Consider the following 17,022-nt stretch of genomic DNA (forward strand, 5'->3'; position numbering starts at 1 on the left):
CAAAATTTTTCTTTATGTAAATTAGAAAGGTGAAAAGAAGTTGTAAAAAAGTATTTTTTTTACCCCAAAAATTAATTAAACTTTATCACCGTAAAGTGTTGAAAATTTCTCAAAAAAAAATTCTTTCGGATTATTTTTAAATCTTTCCTATTCCCAAGAACAGAAAAAAAACCTTTTCTCTGTACAAATTCTCTTTGCAAAATGTTTCCTTCTGGATTTTCTTACACAAAATTTTCTTTCTTTGTTAAATAATTTTTGTGTGTTTTTTTTTCATTGTTCTTTTAAAAAAATAAATTATACCAACACTATTATTTTTTCTTCTTCACTTTTTTTCTTCATCTTTCAAGTACTCTGTTAACCATAAGTTTAAATCGCGCTCTCTTTTCTCGATCTGAAAAATTTAGCTGCATGTCTTCAATATATTCTGTAATAAACCAAAAACAAAAAAAAGGAAGAAAATGTTACAAGTGTTGACGACGGGGCCATGCGGACAGACTTACGTAAAGAATTAACTTCTTCGGAGGAATATTCGTGTAGCAGCCCCCCGTCTCAGAGATTGGCGGCCAATTCACCAAATGCCTGCTCGAGGCAATGCTTCAGTTCAGCATAGGTGACCACGAGGACTGATTGCTCATCCCTGGACATTAGTTGAACCTTTTTTTGCGATTTTAAAAATAAAAAAAGAGCTTTGTTGGCGCCAAAAAAGACTAAAAAAAACGAACAAACGAACCTTTTCCATTGTTCCAGCATCCAATTTATTGAGGCATTGGACAATGTGCGCGTGATCCAACCAGGGACGCCCGTCTTCACTCACGGAGTGAAATAAATAATCGCGGAAGAGTTTCAACATGTACCGGTCACCAGTTTCTGACCACGTCACATCCATATTTAGTCTGTTGAATTAATTTCAAAATTTCATTAAAAAAAAATTGAACAGAATTGAAATATTTCATTGAAATTCTGCTGATAATTTAACCTAATTGAATTTTTCTGATAATTTATCAAAATTGAATTTTTCATTGAAATTTTTCTGATAATTTATCAAAATTGAATTTTTCTGATAATTTAACAAAATTGAATTTTTCATTGAAATTTTTGTAATAATTTCAAAAAATTGAATTTTTTATTGAAATTTTTCTGATAATCTGACAAAATTGAAATTTTTCTGATAATTTTACCTAATTGAATTTTTCAATGAAATTTTGCTGATACTTCTACCTAATTGAATTTCTCATTGAAATTATGCTGATACTTTTACCTAATTGAATTTTTCAATGAAATTTTGCTGATAATTTTACCTAATTGAATTTCTCATTGAAATTATGCTGATACTTTTACCTAATTGAATTTTTCAATGAAATTATGCTGATACTTTTACCCAATTGAATTTTTCAATGAAATTTTGCTGATAATTTTCCCTAATTGAATTTTTCAATGATATTTTGCTGATATTTTTACCTTCCTTTACCTTTTTAATTGAAAATTTTATCGATATTATGACAAAGTTTCCATTGAAATATTGAAAAATTAATTAAACCTAATTGAAACTGAAATTTTCAATGAAATACATGAAAGTTTTGAACAAAATCTGCTGAAATATTTTTTCAAAAAATTGTATTTTTAACTAACATTTTTTTAAAAGAAAACTTCTATTTTAATTTTTTTATTAAAACTCTTCCCAAAAATACTTTTAAATGATCTAAAAAAAAAAAAAAAAGAAATTCAAATTTTCGAATTTTTCTACTCACTCTGGACGCTCATTGATGCATCCCAGCTTCACAAGAAGCCTATAGAGTCTCCCATTTTCCATTTCCTTGGCCAATTCGTCGTCTTGCATATCACACTGCGTCTGGAGGGCGTCGAGTTGTATGTAGAAGCGTGCCCCGATCATTGGCATTAAATCCGATACGGCGCGCCTATTTGTCGTTGTCAGGAGGTACCTGTTCCCACGCAAAAACAACAACAGCACAGAAAAGAAAGAAGAAGAAAAAAAAACAATCCAACCCATTGAAATATTTTCTTCTTTAAAAAAAATCGAAAAAAAGAGAAAAACTCAAAAGGATAATTTTGCAAAAAAAAAAATATTTTGGCAACTCACAAAATTAAATTTCTCAAATCACTTGAATAGTTTCTGGCCACCAATTCGATGCTTGCCTGCACCTGATCGCGGTGTATGGAGTGGAGACAGCGGCAGGCTAGTGCTAAAACTAACTTACCCAGAGATGTTAGATCCTCCTAATTTCCAAATAAAAAAATTCTTTAATTTTTATTTTTTTCAAAAATTTATGATTCTCTTTAATTGAGGAATATTTTTAACTCACTAAAAATATTCCTTAAATTAAAAAAATCAATTTTTCACATAATTTCCATGAATTTAAAAAAAATGAAATGAAGATAAAGAAAAAATATTAACCTGTTGATAGTGTGTTATCACGGCTAATTGATTGGCTTGGTTCGGATCGAATGAAACAATATCGGAAATGCCTAAACAACTAAATCTCACACGTCTCCCCGTAATGATGATTTTTGTGGGATCAAGCGTTCTGCGGGGAAGATTTGGATAAAAAAAAGATTTTTTTCAAAAAACTAATAAAAGTCAATCATAACGCGTCCAGTTATAAGAGTTGGTGTCCCACAACGTGTAGAAGTTTGTTTATGCGTTGTAATACTATTTGTGAACAATATTAGTAGGCAAAGTTGATTTTTTAGTGAAATTCAGCAATTTGATGCATAAAAATTGTCATATCTCTTGTTCTATAACACCTACAGAAATTTCATGACTAGTTTTGGAAAGGTCTTGAAATAAGGTATAATTTGACATATATCTCAATAATTTTCAAGGTCACCTCCAGAACACAAAATGGCGGATTTTTGTTTCACCAAAACAGTTTTTCGCATTTTTCGTCCTGAAGGAATGGTTCTAGAGGTTTCTGATGTTCTAGAAAGTTGTAGATAATTGCAAAACCTTTAATTTGATACAAAGTTGAGTCAAATCGGACAAGCGGTTCAAGAGATATGGTTCTTAGAACTTTTCAAATGCAAGAATTATTCAAATGGCCATATCTTCTAAACGGCGACATAGATTTTCTTCATTTTCGGACTGGTGACAGATATTGAGTCAGGCTACAACATATCAAAATTTAAAGGAAATCTATAACAGATGTTGGGAGATATTGCCTCTTAAAGTTAGGCAATTTTTGTTTTTGATTTTAGCGCCTCTTGCGGATGTTTTTGGAACTTGGAATGTTCTATACAGTTGTAGGGCTTCTTGAAACCTTTCATTTGATACCAAGATGATCAAAATCGGTCAAGCCGTTCTCGAGTTGTATCGAAAAAACACTTTTTGCTTAAGGCCGCCATATTTGCTAAACCGCTTGACCGATTGTCAAGTATGAATTGTTGATGAAAACGTCTCTCTGAGCTCTACAACATACTAAAATTTCAGACCTCTAGCTATAAGGGAAGTGATTGATAGTATTTCAAAATGGCGGACGGCGGCCATCTTGGATTTTGAAAATGCGAAAAAATGAAATTTTACACCCATATTTCTATAGAAAACTTCAAACCGGAAGTCTCTATCTCTTACCGTTCGAAAGTTATAAGGCAAAGTTTAGGCGACCGGCCGGCAGGCCGGCAGGCCGGCCGGCAGGCCGGCCGGATCAAAAATTTTCCACCACCATTTTCGTAATGTGGGATGTCTAAAACGTGCTCATACCAAGTTTGAACCCGATCTGAGGTGGCCGGTTTTTCCGACGATTACAATACTTGGTGTTGGCCACGAAGTGGAACACCAACTAATTCACAAATCTTCTCAGCAAAAATGTTACCTGCATGCTAATCCTGATTGATGTATTGCACGGAGACCAGCCGTTAGTTGCATTATAATGAACCAAATTTCATTTTCGGCCAACATGGGACCATTTACGGTCCTCTGGAGGGAGCTCTTGTGACTGAAGGGGCGCGCCTCGCCCGAGAATGGGTCCGTATACCCATTCGTTTCGACGGATGGTGTAAAATACTTTGAGAGGAGTGTCTGTGAACCCGGATGGTAGTCATAAACCAGCACTAGAGCTACAAAATTCATTTAACATTTAAAGAAGAGAAAAGAAGATTTTTTAAAGGGGTTATTTGGGGCACTTTTTTCTAGGGGAAAAGGGGCTCAAAAACAAATCATTTTGCTTCTTACAGTGATCTCCAAATGCCTTTGTCGTGAATACTTCTCGCAATTGGACCACGTTAGAATGTTGCAGTTTCTTCCACATTTCCACCACACTCATACATTTGGTGGATTGCAAACGGAAACCTGAAGAAAAGGGAAGCTCCTTTGTACTACTTAATTGACAATTTAATGAATTTTTGGGGACTTTTAAATCCAATTTTTAGTCAAAAAATTGATTGAAAGGCCAGTAGATGAACTGAATTGTCAGTTTCTTTATTAATTTGTGCGTTAGTAGAAAGTTTCTAATTAATTATGGATCAGTAGATGAATTTAGATGCAGTTTCCGAGCAAATAAGAGCCAGTGAACGGTTATAGATCACTAGATGATTTTTCAGTGAATTAAAAACCAGTAAAATCAAATTGAAGGCAATTTGAGATTAATTTTGGTATTTTTTTTACTGAATTTTAAGCTGAGTTCTTGAACAATTTAATGACCCATTAGATAATTTAATAACCAGTTAATAGTTTTCTTGCCAGTTAATCGTTAATTTTTAGCCAGTAGATATACTTAGATAATAGGTTACCTTTAAAGATAGGTTTTTCTCAGGATCTACTGGATGGATTTTGATGAGATAAAAAACAAATCAAAGAAGAAGCATTACCGCACAATGTACCGGAACAGATTTTTGAATGTCAACTCAGAAGCTGAGAAAAGTCAATAAGAATATTTGTCTAATTTTCTCAGCTTCTGAGTCGAAATTCAAAAATCTATTCCGGTACATTCTCCGCTAATGCTTCTTATTTCATTTGCTTTTTACCCCATCAAAATCCCTTCAGTAGATCCTGAGAAAAACCCACCTTTGTGTTTGGAGATAGTATCGTAGAAAATCACAAAATGGCGAATAGTGTTGAATGTATTAGGAGACAGTAGATCATTTTTAAGGCAGTTCTTGATTAATTTAAAGTCAGTTAGAAGAGCTTAGGATCAGTTTATCATTCATTTAATGGCAGTAAATGTTTTTTCAGACCGCTTAAAGATGAATTTAGACACAAATCATGAATTTTCAGCCAAATTCTCAATAATTTTTAATCAATAATTCAAACAGATGATCACATCTTACCAAATCAATACCAAAATCAACTAAATAAAAGAAGCAAGTTTCCAATCAATTTTAAAACCCTTTTAAAGAAAATAAAAAAAGAGGTACAAACCATGAATTCGTCGCAAGAAATATTTAACTCCTGTATTGCTGTGAGTGGCTTTGTAGGATGACGCGGGCACTGGGAGTTTCAGATTGACCGCCATTGGCTCCAACGGGCACAACCCGTGATAATTGTCCACCTCAAGGGGTAATTCCATACCCCCTGTCTCCAATGTATTACTTATGGCATTCCTTGCCTGAATACTGCTTCGCATTTCGGACGGCATAAAGAATGCCGACGACAGGAGCGTCTTCGGTTGCAGACTGAGAACACTGGACGCCGGCCCTGGGTACACATGCCCTGGATGCGTGAAAGACAAGCTCATTTGGGCTGCTGCTGCTGCTGCAGTGTGATGCTGCCCATAGCGTCCACCATTCTCAGGGCTCGATGAGCTACACGCTTGACTCGTTGTCGTTACCCCAGCAGCAGCAGCTGCTGGATAGAAGTAGGTTGTCCCACCAACATTCTCCTGGTGGATTGCAGTCGTGGGCGGTGGTGAGGGTTGCGGCGTGAGGCGCGGTGAATCATTATTTGTACTTTGCGGCGAATCACCACGGATCAAGGGGCGCCCCTTGATCGGTGTCACAGCACTGTACGCGGTGGATGGGCACGCGGGGGCCCCTAACACAGATGTTGGCTTTGCCACAATTGGCGGCACCACGACACCCCCTGCGCCGCCGCCGCCGCCATTGGAACCGCAGCTCCCATTCGCAATCACAGATGAATACGGTGAATAGAAGCTCGGTGATGAATTGAGGCGTGGAATGAATTCAGGAGATTGCGGTGTTACCTGCAGGGTTGGTTTTTTTTCTTTATTCATTTAATTCCTTTTCTTTTTATTTCTAAAAATTCTCCTTCATTCAAATTTAGAAGAAAAAATTCTTGAGTTGGGAGTTTTGGAAGAGTTTGAAAAAAAGTGCTAAAAGGGCATCTCATTGAGAAAAGCAATGTACACAACTTTATAAAAAAAAATTAATATTTTACAAAAAATTTTATTGAATTTTGAGTTCAGCATGCTTTAAGAATTTAATGAAATTTCAGAGGAAGAATAAAATATAATTTACAAAAAGGAGCATAAAAAAGATAAAATCTTTTAATTGCATACCTTACGGCGCATTTTGGTTGTATTTAGCTATATAATAAAGGAGCAAAAACTTCAATAAAAATAATCATTATTTAAATAAACATTCTGAATAAAATAATAAAAAAAAACCGTAAACTTTGCAATTTTCATTAAAGATTTCATTTACAATTTAACATAGAATAAGGACTAAATTAAATAAAAACTAACGTTAGCTAAATTAATTTAAAATGAAAGAAACATTCGTAATTTTTTTCTTGAAAATTTTGTTAAATCGATAAAAACAAAGCGGTTGAGAATTATTTTGAAAAAATAATTTTATTGCCTTTTTCTCTTTTCTCGGAACATAAGAAACCAGTCATTGTTCCACAGATAAGTCCAAATTTAGAGATTTTCTCTTGTTTATTTAAACTAGCTATGTATTTTTAACGTTTATTGGCATCAAATTCCCAACGTTAGGAATAATTAATTCTTTGCGGAACTAAATTAGTATTTTCTATCGTTTTACTGATTTTTTTTTGTTTCGTGGAATAGGTTTCGTAGTTTTTTTTTTTAAAGTTCTGTGAAACAAGTTTTGATTTTTTGTTAATTTCTGTCTTATTTATTTATATGTTGAACTTATTGTTGTTTCTTGTGTTCCGTGAGTTTTTTCCCCATTTTTTTTTCACACTACGCATTTTATCTTAAGTTTCTTATATTCTCGAAACCTTATCCATGTTTCTCAAACACTAAGCACGTTCTCATGTTTTTCATTTATGTTTCTAATATTCTGTGAAACTAATTTCGTGTTTTTAACGCTTTTCATACGATATGAGCTTTTTTCTAGTGTGGGAGGGCACGGTTTACGACCTACACCAGTTTCTCAAACACAATGTTGTTAGCGACGTTTCGAAGGTTATATTTCTTCCCCATCAGGCCTACAAAGTGGAACATTTTTCTTTCTGGTTTCTCATGTTCTGCGGAACTTCCTTCGTGTTATTAAAGTTTTCAAACATGTTCTGAGGATATTTTAGGAATATTTTAAGCGAACTTAACTATTGTTTACCTGAATAACCTTTTTCTACTACACTTTTAATTTATTACATGACGCGTAAAAAATTATTCTTTTAGTATTTTATCAGTCCTTAACGTGTTAATAATGTTAATATTGATAGAAATTTGCATTAAATAAAAACCAATGATATAATAAAAGACCAAGGAGATGTAAAGGTACATTATTTCCTCGTTGAAATACCCCTTAATTAACCAATATTCTACAAGAAAAAAAATCTAATAAATTCAAAAATATTTCTTAAATGAAAATCAATGAGTTCTACAAAATTTCTACACGTGTATCTACAAAGACAGGCAGGCAGTGTTGGATAATATTTTTTTCTCTGTACAATTAATGAAAAAGAAAAAGGATAAATGTGAACCTGAGTCTTTTTTGTCGAAATTGGCGATTCCAGGGTGAGTTTCGTTAAACCCGATGTCAATCCATATGTTGGTGTTGTGACAACATTCTGTCGACTCTGTTGTTGTTTTTGGGAGAGAGAAGAGGGAGGATGGTAGTGTGTGGTGGAGATGGCACGCGTGGAATAAGAGGATAGATTGAATGTTTTTTCGTTTTTTTCTTTTAATGGACCAAAACCATGATAGAGAAATCTTTTTTTTTTTCTTCTTATTTACAGCACAATATGTCCAATTATTAATTAAATCTCTTTTTTTACAATGTATTTAATTATGTATATTATTTTACACTGGATAAGAGTGAAGGTGATAATTGCACGATAAGAGAGAGAGAAAATATTATATTAAAGCTAATTACCATATAAGTTGCCAATTTGCTCTCAGATGGAACACCATTGAGGGGCGAGTAGAAGATTTGATCCATTCTTCGGTGCAATCTTCCTAACTCGTCGTCTTCTTCTTCTTCGTTTTCTTTTTCTTTCTCTTGTCTTGTCTTCTGCTGAGGCAGGAAAGCAAAGAAGAAAGAAAGAATTGTTGATAATCTCATAATTAAGTAGTCAACATTAAATCATAAATTTTTATTTAAACGAATAGACTCATAACTAATTAATTTGCTTAATTTCTTTCTTTAATTTGTTGCTCTTCAGCATTGTTTTGTCGAACTGCGCGCTCTTTGGGTGCAACTGGTGGGAACTTTTTGGCCAACTCTGCGGCGCGCATCGTCTCAATGTGATTTCCTTTCTCCCAACAAGCGCGGGGGTCGCAAAACTCGGGGTGAATGGATGAGGAAGAAGGATACAGAGATTCGTCGGTCAGACATGCGCTCTACACACACCGTACAATGCATGTCCTCCTTTTTGCTATATGCTTTTTCCTATATTCTCATGTGTTTACATACTGAAAGTTAACACACCATTAAGAGTTGAGAAAAATGCCCAGAAACTTCCTGATTTAGCTCAAAAAAATTCTTAAACAGGAATTTTTTCTTCAAATGAGAAGAAATAAGGAATTTCTTAAAGATCATTCTTAAAAAAAAATTTAATTTATTTTTTTTTATTTTAAATGCGCAAGGAAATAATTTTAGAAAAAAAACTAAAAAAAAGCTGATAAAAGAAATTTTGATAAAGAACCTTTCAAGAAGATTAATCAAAATCGGATGAAAAGATTTTTGATAAATTAAAAAGAATTCTAAAGTTAGTTAAACCATAAAAGTTATGTAGGTCTTTCAAAAAAAATGTTCTGAAAATTTTAAATAAAGAACAATTTATCAAAATCGAGTAAGGAAAGATAGTATTTTTTATTTAAGAAATTACAAAGCTTTATTAACATTAGAATATTCTTTAATCTCATTTAAACTTAAGCAAGTTTTACATGAGAAAAAAAAACGTTCTAAAGCTAATAACAAAATTTATCTAAATCGGTTAAAAAGGGGGAAAATGTATCAAAAGATATTTTTTAAAAAAATTCTATTCTTAATTACAAAATAATTATTTTGTAAATTTAATAGAAGAAACTTGATTTTTGGGAGAAAATAATCAAAATCAGTTCAAAGAATCATTGAAGAAAATTGTAAAAATAAATAAAAATTGATAGATCCAATTTTGATAAAAAAAAAATTCAGTATTTCTTTTTAATTCGATTTGAATAAGAATTTTAAGAAGTTTTTGAGACCTAAATCACTGGAATTTTTTTGCCTAAAGACAAATCTTTTTAAAATCATTAGGGAAATCTGTTTTTAGTGAAACATCTAATGAAAATCTATCCGATTTTGATAAATTATTCAATAATATTTTAAAATATACCCAAACTTTTTTTTTATTTAAGAATCATTTGTCAAAATTAATGATAGAGTCCAATTTTTAATTAATTTTAGAGAATAAGAAAATTATTTAGATTAAAAAAATATTAATCATCATTCTGATTTTGATTAATCCATTGAAAATCTCCCTGTCTTAAACTGAAAAAATAAATAAATAAATAAATCTTTATTTGCTTTTCCTAATTGATCTCGGCGTGGAAAATGGGAAAACCTTCTCTGCAAATTTCTCATAATTTTTCCCCAAAGAAAATCGGATAAACTCCATGCAAAATCATTATCTCTTCAAGCGTTTCTCTACAAAGTAATTCTCAATGTGAGATAGTAAATGCAAAAATGGGGAATATTTTATTCAGGACAGACGCAAGCAAAATGCACGAACTTCCTCCTCAAAGATTATGTGATTAACCTTTTCCCCCTTTCGCATTGCTTTATCAATCATCCAGTGAGTGCAGCTTTAATTTTTTTTTCTTAAATAGGAAAATCTGCGATTTTATGCAAAAATTCAGATTAATCATTTTTATGCTGAAATTAATTTTTTTTGTACGTTGAATTTACCGCAAAATGTCCGTGCATTGATGCAAAGAGGAAAAGAGAGTAGAAGAAGAAGTCCGCGCAATGGCCAAATTGGACGAACATCCCGTGGGGTTTCGGTAGCAAGCAATTGAAGCAAATCGCACAAAAAACGGGTGAAGCAATTAGAAGAAAAAGAAGTCCAAAAATTAATGAGCAACAGATGATGTGGAGAGGAAAGAGTGCAAAAAAAAGAAGAGCAAAATTCAATGAAGGAACGCCATTTGATATTTTCTCTTTTTTTTGGCAATAACTAGCGCGGGAAGAGTTTGAGGAAAGATTATTTGTTTGTTAATAATTTTATTTGCAAAATAAATATTAATTTTAATTAAAAGCTAAAAAGTGAGAAGTAGGTACATAAAATTCTGGATAAATACACTGCCATCAAAAAGTTCCCGGGTGAACCAGAATGATGTTTCTTTTGCTTAAGATTAGTGTAGCTATTAGTCGTAAATCAGTTTCTGAGTAACGAATTAAATTTTTTTTAATAGATTTTTATACAAAAAGGTAAAATACATTTAGAAAAAATGAGAAAGTTGTATAAAAAATTAATTTCTGATCTTTTTCAATGGTGAAAAAGAAATGTTACAGCTGGATTTGAACCGGAATACTTCAGATCGTCAACCGAGGATGCTAATCACTTTACCACGAAGGAGATTATTTGATTCAATACCATAGAATTTCAGAATATTTTTTTCTCACAGGATCATCACTCTAACAGCCCTCATAGAGCATACAGAAGAGCATAAAGACAAAAGAGGAAACATAAGGTAACAGAGGATGAGAGAGAGAAGAGCAACACCTTCATAGCGAGCATACAGCCAAATCCTTCAGCTCCCCCTCCAATTCAATGCAAACATTGCAATGTTTTGGTTTTTTGCACTCAACCTCTGGGGGTATAGCAAAGAGAGGAAAAAAAAATCCAAAGTTAATGGTGAAAATTGATCCGTCCAGGAGGGGAAGGAAGGCACGCAAAACTCGCCCGAAGAGCTCAACGAAGGGATGCTGAAGTTCCTCTTTGTTTGCCATCCGAGCGTCATTTTGCTTTGCTTGTTTATTTGGGGAAATAAAAAGAACTTCTTCCGTCAACTTTCTCGCTCTCATTTCCCGAATTTGCATTGAAAATCCTTCCAAGGGGCACCTTGGTGGAGAAGGAGGATGACCTGGAAGTTCCCAGGAGGTTTTTTTCAGCTGCCACTGAGGTACTTTTCCGTAGCTGTGGCAATATTTTTTTGAGGTCATTGCGCGAATGTCTTTTTTACACGGCTCCCTTTCGGGAAGGGAGAAAAGGGGGTTACGGCGGGAGAAGGTAGCTTAATGGGGGGAGCTCACCTGGAACGTGTGAAACTGCTGTTGTGATGGACACGAATACAGCTGTGGGGGGCCCCTGAGAAGGGGGCCCAAATAACTAGAGTTTCATTGTCGCGTCACAAAAGTTCCGCTGTTGTCACTTTTCCTTTTTGCCACAAAAGCCTGCTTTCCCACACTTTTCACATTGACGGTGCCCCCGTGTCCCACGCACAAGGCCCTCCCGTGCTGCACACACACACTCGCCCTCCCGGACCACCTGGACGTAGCACTTCTTCCACCGCAAGGGGGGCCCCGAAACGCAAAAATCAACTGCGTCTTTGTGGTGGCGACACAACACACAAAAACAACGGCAACGACGAAAAAGCTGGGCAGGGAATGCAGCTGAATGGAAGCTCACAGTGGCACGTCCCTCAGGGTGCTCCAGTGTCTATGGGTATCAATCTGAAACTCCACAATTTTCTTGCCAAAACACAAGAAATTCTAAATTTTTCTTGTACAACTTTTTTTTTCTTTCTACCACTCACGACACGGCCAGACTGCGCCGAAAATTTTGCCGAGGCGCCTGTCAAATGGTCGCCGAGTTTGCCTACATTTTGGGGCTGCGGAATCTTTTGGCGGGCTTTTTGAAAACTCTGACTTAACCCATTTTTGTAAAAGTTTTGTTTGTTCTTATTTATTTTATTCTATTTGGTCTAATTCGGTAAGTAAAGTCTCAAGTCTGGAGAGGTGGGCGAAGTCCTTGAAATGCCTAATGTTCTTGAGATACAAACGATACACAAGAAGCACACATATCAATGAGAACGCGTAAATGGCAAAATGGAGTAAGCGTAAGCCGCGAATACACAAAAAATGGTTTCACAAAGAACATAACCTTACATTTAATTTTTGAATTTTTAAGTAGCACGCAGTAATGAATAAAATGGCTTTTTTTGCTATTCCTTTACTTTATTAAGCAACATCTTGGAAGAAATCAATCCATAATCATCAAACATTTAGTTGGTGGACTTTGCAGTGAGACCTATCCTTTCTAAATGTTACAGTAGGTACTTTCAGGGGAAACGTTCATGATCCAATGGATAACAGCCCCAACACGTGTATTGAGCGTTTCCTCATCCACACATTGCGCAAGAAAACTAATGACACCCACAGTGTAGAGACGAATAGTACCCGGTCCTGTGTACATAAGACTACCTCCAATATCACCGGAACAGGCGCTAGCTCCCTGTTTGTAGGTGCAAATATCATTTGATGTGAAGCTGGGATACTTTTGCTTGCACTCATCTGGGCTTATTACATTCAACTGTGTCTTTCGCAACACATTTGAATCTGGACTCCCATTGAACGTTTGTCCCCATCCACCTATTTCCACAACACTCCCAGCCAGGGTGTCATCCCTGTACTTGTATGGTAGACAGATGACTCTAACTGCTGGATTCATTTGAATTTCCTCCGCTGTCTTAAGCACAGCAATGTCTCCTTCTTCCATTTTTGGAGGTGTATTGCAGTTTTCATGGTAGCAAGCAGCAGATTCAATGGCGTACGCCTTACGGTTCGGATTATTATTGTCGGTATCATGTTGTCCAACCACCAGAGCTATGCTACCCAATTGACGGTTATTAAGACATGATTGAGCTGTAAGAGCCCTCCAGTTCGAGACTTGACAATAAAGAAATGTATTTATTATAAAAATTATAAACTTAATGACCTTAATGACTTAATGTGAAGCTTACTTAAAGTTGCACCGCATAGTACTGAGTAGATTGAGAGATCTATAAGAGCAGCTACAGCAGGAAATTCATTGACACCAGCTTCTTGTCCACCCATAATACGGGATTGAACCTACAAAATTGAATTTAAATAAAATTTTTTCGAAGCGTCCATTTTTTTTTACTTTTTCACTTTAAGTTTTTAGCTATCAATAAATGCTTTTAGACGCTTTCAAACTGTGTAAAAAGAGTTGAATTTTGGATAAAATTTCTGAGCAAGCACTTTTCAAAAAAAAAAAAACTGTAGTAATTCACTTAGAATCCTTCACAAAAATCCAGCTTTTGTGCATATCGATAGAATGTAGAAACTTACCCCTCTGTGTCCGCAACTGCATGGATTGAAAACAGCCTGAAGTGAGCAGGAGAATGAGATTCCAAGGATATTATTGGCCAGGAGTGATGATGAAAGTTGAAGACTGATCTTATTGAGATCAGAGAGTACGGAGAATGATCCGCTATTGCAGTATTTTGTCCCATCAGAGGAGCTTGGATTTCCCGACGCGGAGATTGTTAAGAAATTCAAGAGACAATTCCCAATTCCAATGTTTATTCCACCAGGAAGTTTCACATCGCAAGTTAGCTTGAGGCGATAGTCTTCAAATGCCGTGGCAGTCCACGTGCACTGTGGATCTAGTCCAGAAGAGATGTTAACAACAGTTGTACCAACTTGCAGATCATAATTGCAGCCTTGTCCCAGCACGAATGGCAAGAAGAGTCCACCAAGTAAAACTAAATGAAAGAGAAAAATAAAAGGACGCTTGACGTGGCTTTTCAACTTTTTTAACTTTCAGGAAAATATTGAAAAAATTTCTTTTTACCGAAGATCCACATTTTTCTCACACAGAACGGAATACTTTGTAACTCCTTTACAAAAAAACTCAAAACTGATGCCTCAAGATAAGATTTCGAGTGTCTTTATACAGCCGTTCGCCGTGGATCGCAAAAGATGGCCCCAGATATTTTATACAAACAAAACCATGAGACAACGACATAAAGTAATTTCTTAATTTACCTTCATCATCACGATATTTATTTAGCTGTTTTCTTTTATTTTCTTATTTCGCGTTTTAATTCCACAAAAAAAGTTCTTTTTTTAAGCTATTTTGTCGTAAAGCGGTTTAATTTAAAATGTGGAGTAGTTCTAGAGAAGTCTTTGAAATGTCTAATGTTATTAAGATACAGAAGAAGCACACATATCACTGAGAAACATAAGAGAACACCGAGAACGCGTAAAGTAAATAGTAAAAAGTAAAATGGAGTAAGCGTAACCCGCAAATACACAAAAATGGCTTCCCAAAATCATAACCTTACTTCCTTTACATTTAATTTTTGAATTTTATTTAGCAAGCAGTTATGAATAAAATGGTTTTTTTTCTTGCTATTTCTTCACTTTATTAAGCAACATCTAGGAAGAAAGCAACCCATAATCATCAAATATTTAGTTGGTGGACTTTGTAGTGAGACCAATCCTTTCTAAATGTTACAGTAGCTACTTTCAGGGGAACTGTTGACGATCCAATCGATAACAGCCCCAACACGTGTATTGAGGGTATCGTCATCCGAACACCTCGAAGGTTGTATGACACCCACAGTGTAGAGGCGATTAGTGCCCGGTCCTGTGTACATAAGACTACCTCCTGTATCAATCGTACAAGCGCTAGCTCCCTCTTTGTAGGCACAGATGTTATTTGATGTGAAGCTGGGATACTGTTGCTTGCATTCATCAGGGCTTATTACATTCAACTGTGTCTTTCGCAATACCAATGAATTCGGATCTCCATAGACCTCCGCTCCCCATCCGGCTATTTCCACAACACTCCCAGCTAGGGTGTCATCTCTGTACTTGTATGGTAAACAGATGACTCTAACTGCTGGATTCATTTGAATTTCCTCCGCTGTCTTCACCACAGCAATGTCCCCGTATTCAATATTTGGGTGTGTATTGCAGTTTTCATAGAAGCAAGCAGCAGATTGAATGCTGTACAGCTTACTGTATTGAGATCTCTTACTAAGGTCATGCTCTGCAACTACCAGAACTATGTTGGTCGTAGGTCGATTAATAACACAAGATTGAGCTGTTAGAGCCCTCCAGCTGGATACTAAATAAAGAAAATAGGGTATATTAAAATAAAATTGATAAATTAAATATTTAAAAACTTTGTGGAACCCACTTAAAGTTGCACCGCAGAATGCTGCCTTATAACGGACATCTACAAGAGCAGCTACTGCAGGAAAATCGTTAATACCGGCTTCTTCTCCACCCACAATACGGGATTGAACCTACAAATTCAATTTTTAATTAAAAATAATTCGGATCTTCTCCACTTTGAGTTTTTAATGATTGAAAAAATGCTTTTAGACGCTTTCAAACTACCTAAAGACTGCTTAATTTTGCGTAGAATTTCTGAGCAAGCACTTCTCAATAAAAACTACAGTAATTCATTTAGGATCCTTCACGCAAATTTAGCTTTTGTGCTTATATGGAGTGCGCAAACTTACCCCTCTGTGTCCACAGCTGCACGGATTGAAAACAGCCTGAAGTGAGCAGGAAAATGAGATTCCAAGGATATTATTGGCCAGGAGTGATGATGAAAGTTGAAGACTGATCTTATTGAGATCAGAGAGTACGGAGAATGATCCGCTATTGCAGTATTTTGTCCCATCAGAGGAGCTTGGATTTCCCGACGCGGAGATTGTTAAGAAATTCAAGAGACAATTCCCAATTCCAATGTTTATTCCACCAGGAAGTTTCACATCGCAAGTTAGCTTGAGGCGATAGTCTTCAAATGCCGTGGCAGTCCACGTGCACTGTGGATCTAGTCCAGAAGAGATGTTAACAACAGTTGTACCAACTTGCAGATCATAATTGCAGCCTTGTCCCAGCACGAATGGCAAGAAGAGTCCACCAAGTAAAACTAAATGAAAGAGAAGATTAAAAGGACGCTTGACGTGGCACCATTTTCTTTTCAACTTTTTTAACTTTCAGGAAAATATTGAAAAAATTTCTTTTTACCGAAGATCCACATTTTTCTCACACAGAACGGAATACTTTGTAACTCCTTTACAAAAAAACTCAAAACTGATGCCTCAAGATAAGATTTCGAGTGTCTTTATACAGCCGTTCGCCGTGGATCGCAAAAGATGGCCCCAGATGTTTTGTGCTAACAAAACCCTGAGACAACGACATAAAATAATTTCTTAATTTCCCTTCATCATCACGATATTTATTTAGCTGTTTTCTTTTATTTTCTTATTTCTTTTTTTTTAAGCTATTTTGTCGTAAAGCGCATTAAACGTGGCTTCTACATCGCTTCTAATCCTTTTAAAATAGAGCTCAATGCTATTAGAAGTCTATCAAAACCACCTAATAGACTAAATAAAAGAATAAGATGAGGGAATAAGATGAGGGAATGGCGGTAGGGGAGAAGAATAAAAATATGTTTGTTCTTATAATAAAATTCCGAAAACTAGAGCTTTACCAAACGGCTGTAAAAACATGCGAAATGTACTTTTGAAGATCATAAAGTTCCAAAAGATAACTTTAGAAGAGAGTTTAGATGTCTCTTGAGCTAACAAAACCCAAAACGTGCGCAAACAAAATTAAAGTTTCGCCTCATAATTTCATATCAATTTAAGAAGTATTCATTATTTTATCATTAATATT

The 17,022-nt window shown here is 35.2% G+C and overlaps 3 protein-coding genes across 6 annotated transcripts; all 3 read right to left on the minus strand.

The window, feature by feature from the left end:
- Positions 1-173: 173 nt before the first annotated feature.
- LOC129793821 (PAN2-PAN3 deadenylation complex subunit PAN3) lies at positions 174-12,159 on the minus strand. Of its 4 annotated transcripts, none has more exons than XM_055834233.1 (12): positions 11,614-12,148; positions 8,251-8,388; positions 7,859-7,954; positions 5,372-6,152; positions 4,187-4,303; positions 3,828-4,071; positions 2,414-2,543; positions 2,099-2,235; positions 1,749-1,940; positions 731-893; positions 501-654; positions 174-424 (listed from the first exon to the last, which is right to left on the minus strand). In XM_055834233.1, exons 2-11 carry the CDS (start codon positions 8,314-8,316, stop codon positions 550-552), a joined length of 2,031 nt encoding a protein of 676 aa, XP_055690208.1. In that variant the 5' UTR covers positions 8,317-8,388; positions 11,614-12,148; the 3' UTR covers positions 174-424; positions 501-549. The 4 variants fall into 4 exon arrangements, with proteins under 4 accessions (XP_055690208.1, XP_055690207.1, XP_055690210.1 ...); XM_055834232.1 differs by having other exon boundaries at positions 8,251-8,391; positions 11,614-12,139; XM_055834235.1 differs by lacking the exon at positions 7,859-7,954 and having other exon boundaries at positions 8,251-8,391; positions 11,614-12,159.
- A 357-nt stretch (positions 12,160-12,516) lies between these two features.
- Positions 12,517-14,242, minus strand: LOC129793822 (venom serine protease-like). Its single transcript, XM_055834236.1, has 4 exons — positions 14,177-14,242; positions 13,672-14,087; positions 13,323-13,431; positions 12,517-13,248 (listed from the first exon to the last, which is right to left on the minus strand). The coding sequence occupies exons 1-4, from the start codon at positions 14,187-14,189 to the stop codon at positions 12,620-12,622; spliced, it is 1,167 nt and encodes a 388-aa protein (XP_055690211.1). The 5' UTR covers positions 14,190-14,242; the 3' UTR covers positions 12,517-12,619.
- Positions 14,243-14,724: 482 nt separating this feature from the next.
- LOC129793823 (venom serine protease-like) lies at positions 14,725-16,443 on the minus strand. Its single transcript, XM_055834237.1, has 4 exons — positions 16,372-16,443; positions 15,858-16,273; positions 15,530-15,638; positions 14,725-15,457 (listed from the first exon to the last, which is right to left on the minus strand). The coding sequence occupies exons 1-4, from the start codon at positions 16,382-16,384 to the stop codon at positions 14,832-14,834; spliced, it is 1,164 nt and encodes a 387-aa protein (XP_055690212.1). The 5' UTR covers positions 16,385-16,443; the 3' UTR covers positions 14,725-14,831.
- Positions 16,444-17,022: the final 579 nt, after the last annotated feature.

The sequence above is a fragment of the Lutzomyia longipalpis genome, chromosome 3 (genome assembly GCF_024334085.1).
Source record: "Lutzomyia longipalpis isolate SR_M1_2022 chromosome 3, ASM2433408v1".
NCBI classification, from domain to species: domain Eukaryota; kingdom Metazoa; phylum Arthropoda; class Insecta; order Diptera; family Psychodidae; genus Lutzomyia; species Lutzomyia longipalpis.

Bases quoted from the DNA above. Each gene is read 5' to 3' on its own strand.
- LOC129793821 (XM_055834233.1), bottom strand. From the start codon at position 8,316: ATGGATCAAATCTTCTACTCGCCCCTCAATGGTGTTCCATCTGAGAGC. The intron at 2,544-3,827 runs GTAACATTTTTG...TCTTCCCCGCAG, and splicing joins CAATCAGGATTAGCATGCAG to AACGCTTGATCCCACAAAAA. The intron at 2,236-2,413 runs GTTAATATTTTT...TTTGGAAATTAG, and splicing joins TGATAACACACTATCAACAG to GAGGATCTAACATCTCTGGG.
- LOC129793822 (XM_055834236.1), bottom strand. The intron at 13,432-13,671 runs GTAAGTTTCTAC...TCAATTTTGTAG, and splicing joins GCAGTTGCGGACACAGAGGG to GTTCAATCCCGTATTATGGG. The intron at 13,249-13,322 runs GTAAGCTTCACA...TTTATTGTCAAG, and splicing joins ACTATGCGGTGCAACTTTAA to TCTCGAACTGGAGGGCTCTT.
- LOC129793823 (XM_055834237.1), bottom strand. The intron at 15,639-15,857 runs GTAAGTTTGCGC...TTGAATTTGTAG, and splicing joins GCAGCTGTGGACACAGAGGG to GTTCAATCCCGTATTGTGGG. The intron at 15,458-15,529 runs GTGGGTTCCACA...TTCTTTATTTAG, and splicing joins ATTCTGCGGTGCAACTTTAA to TATCCAGCTGGAGGGCTCTA.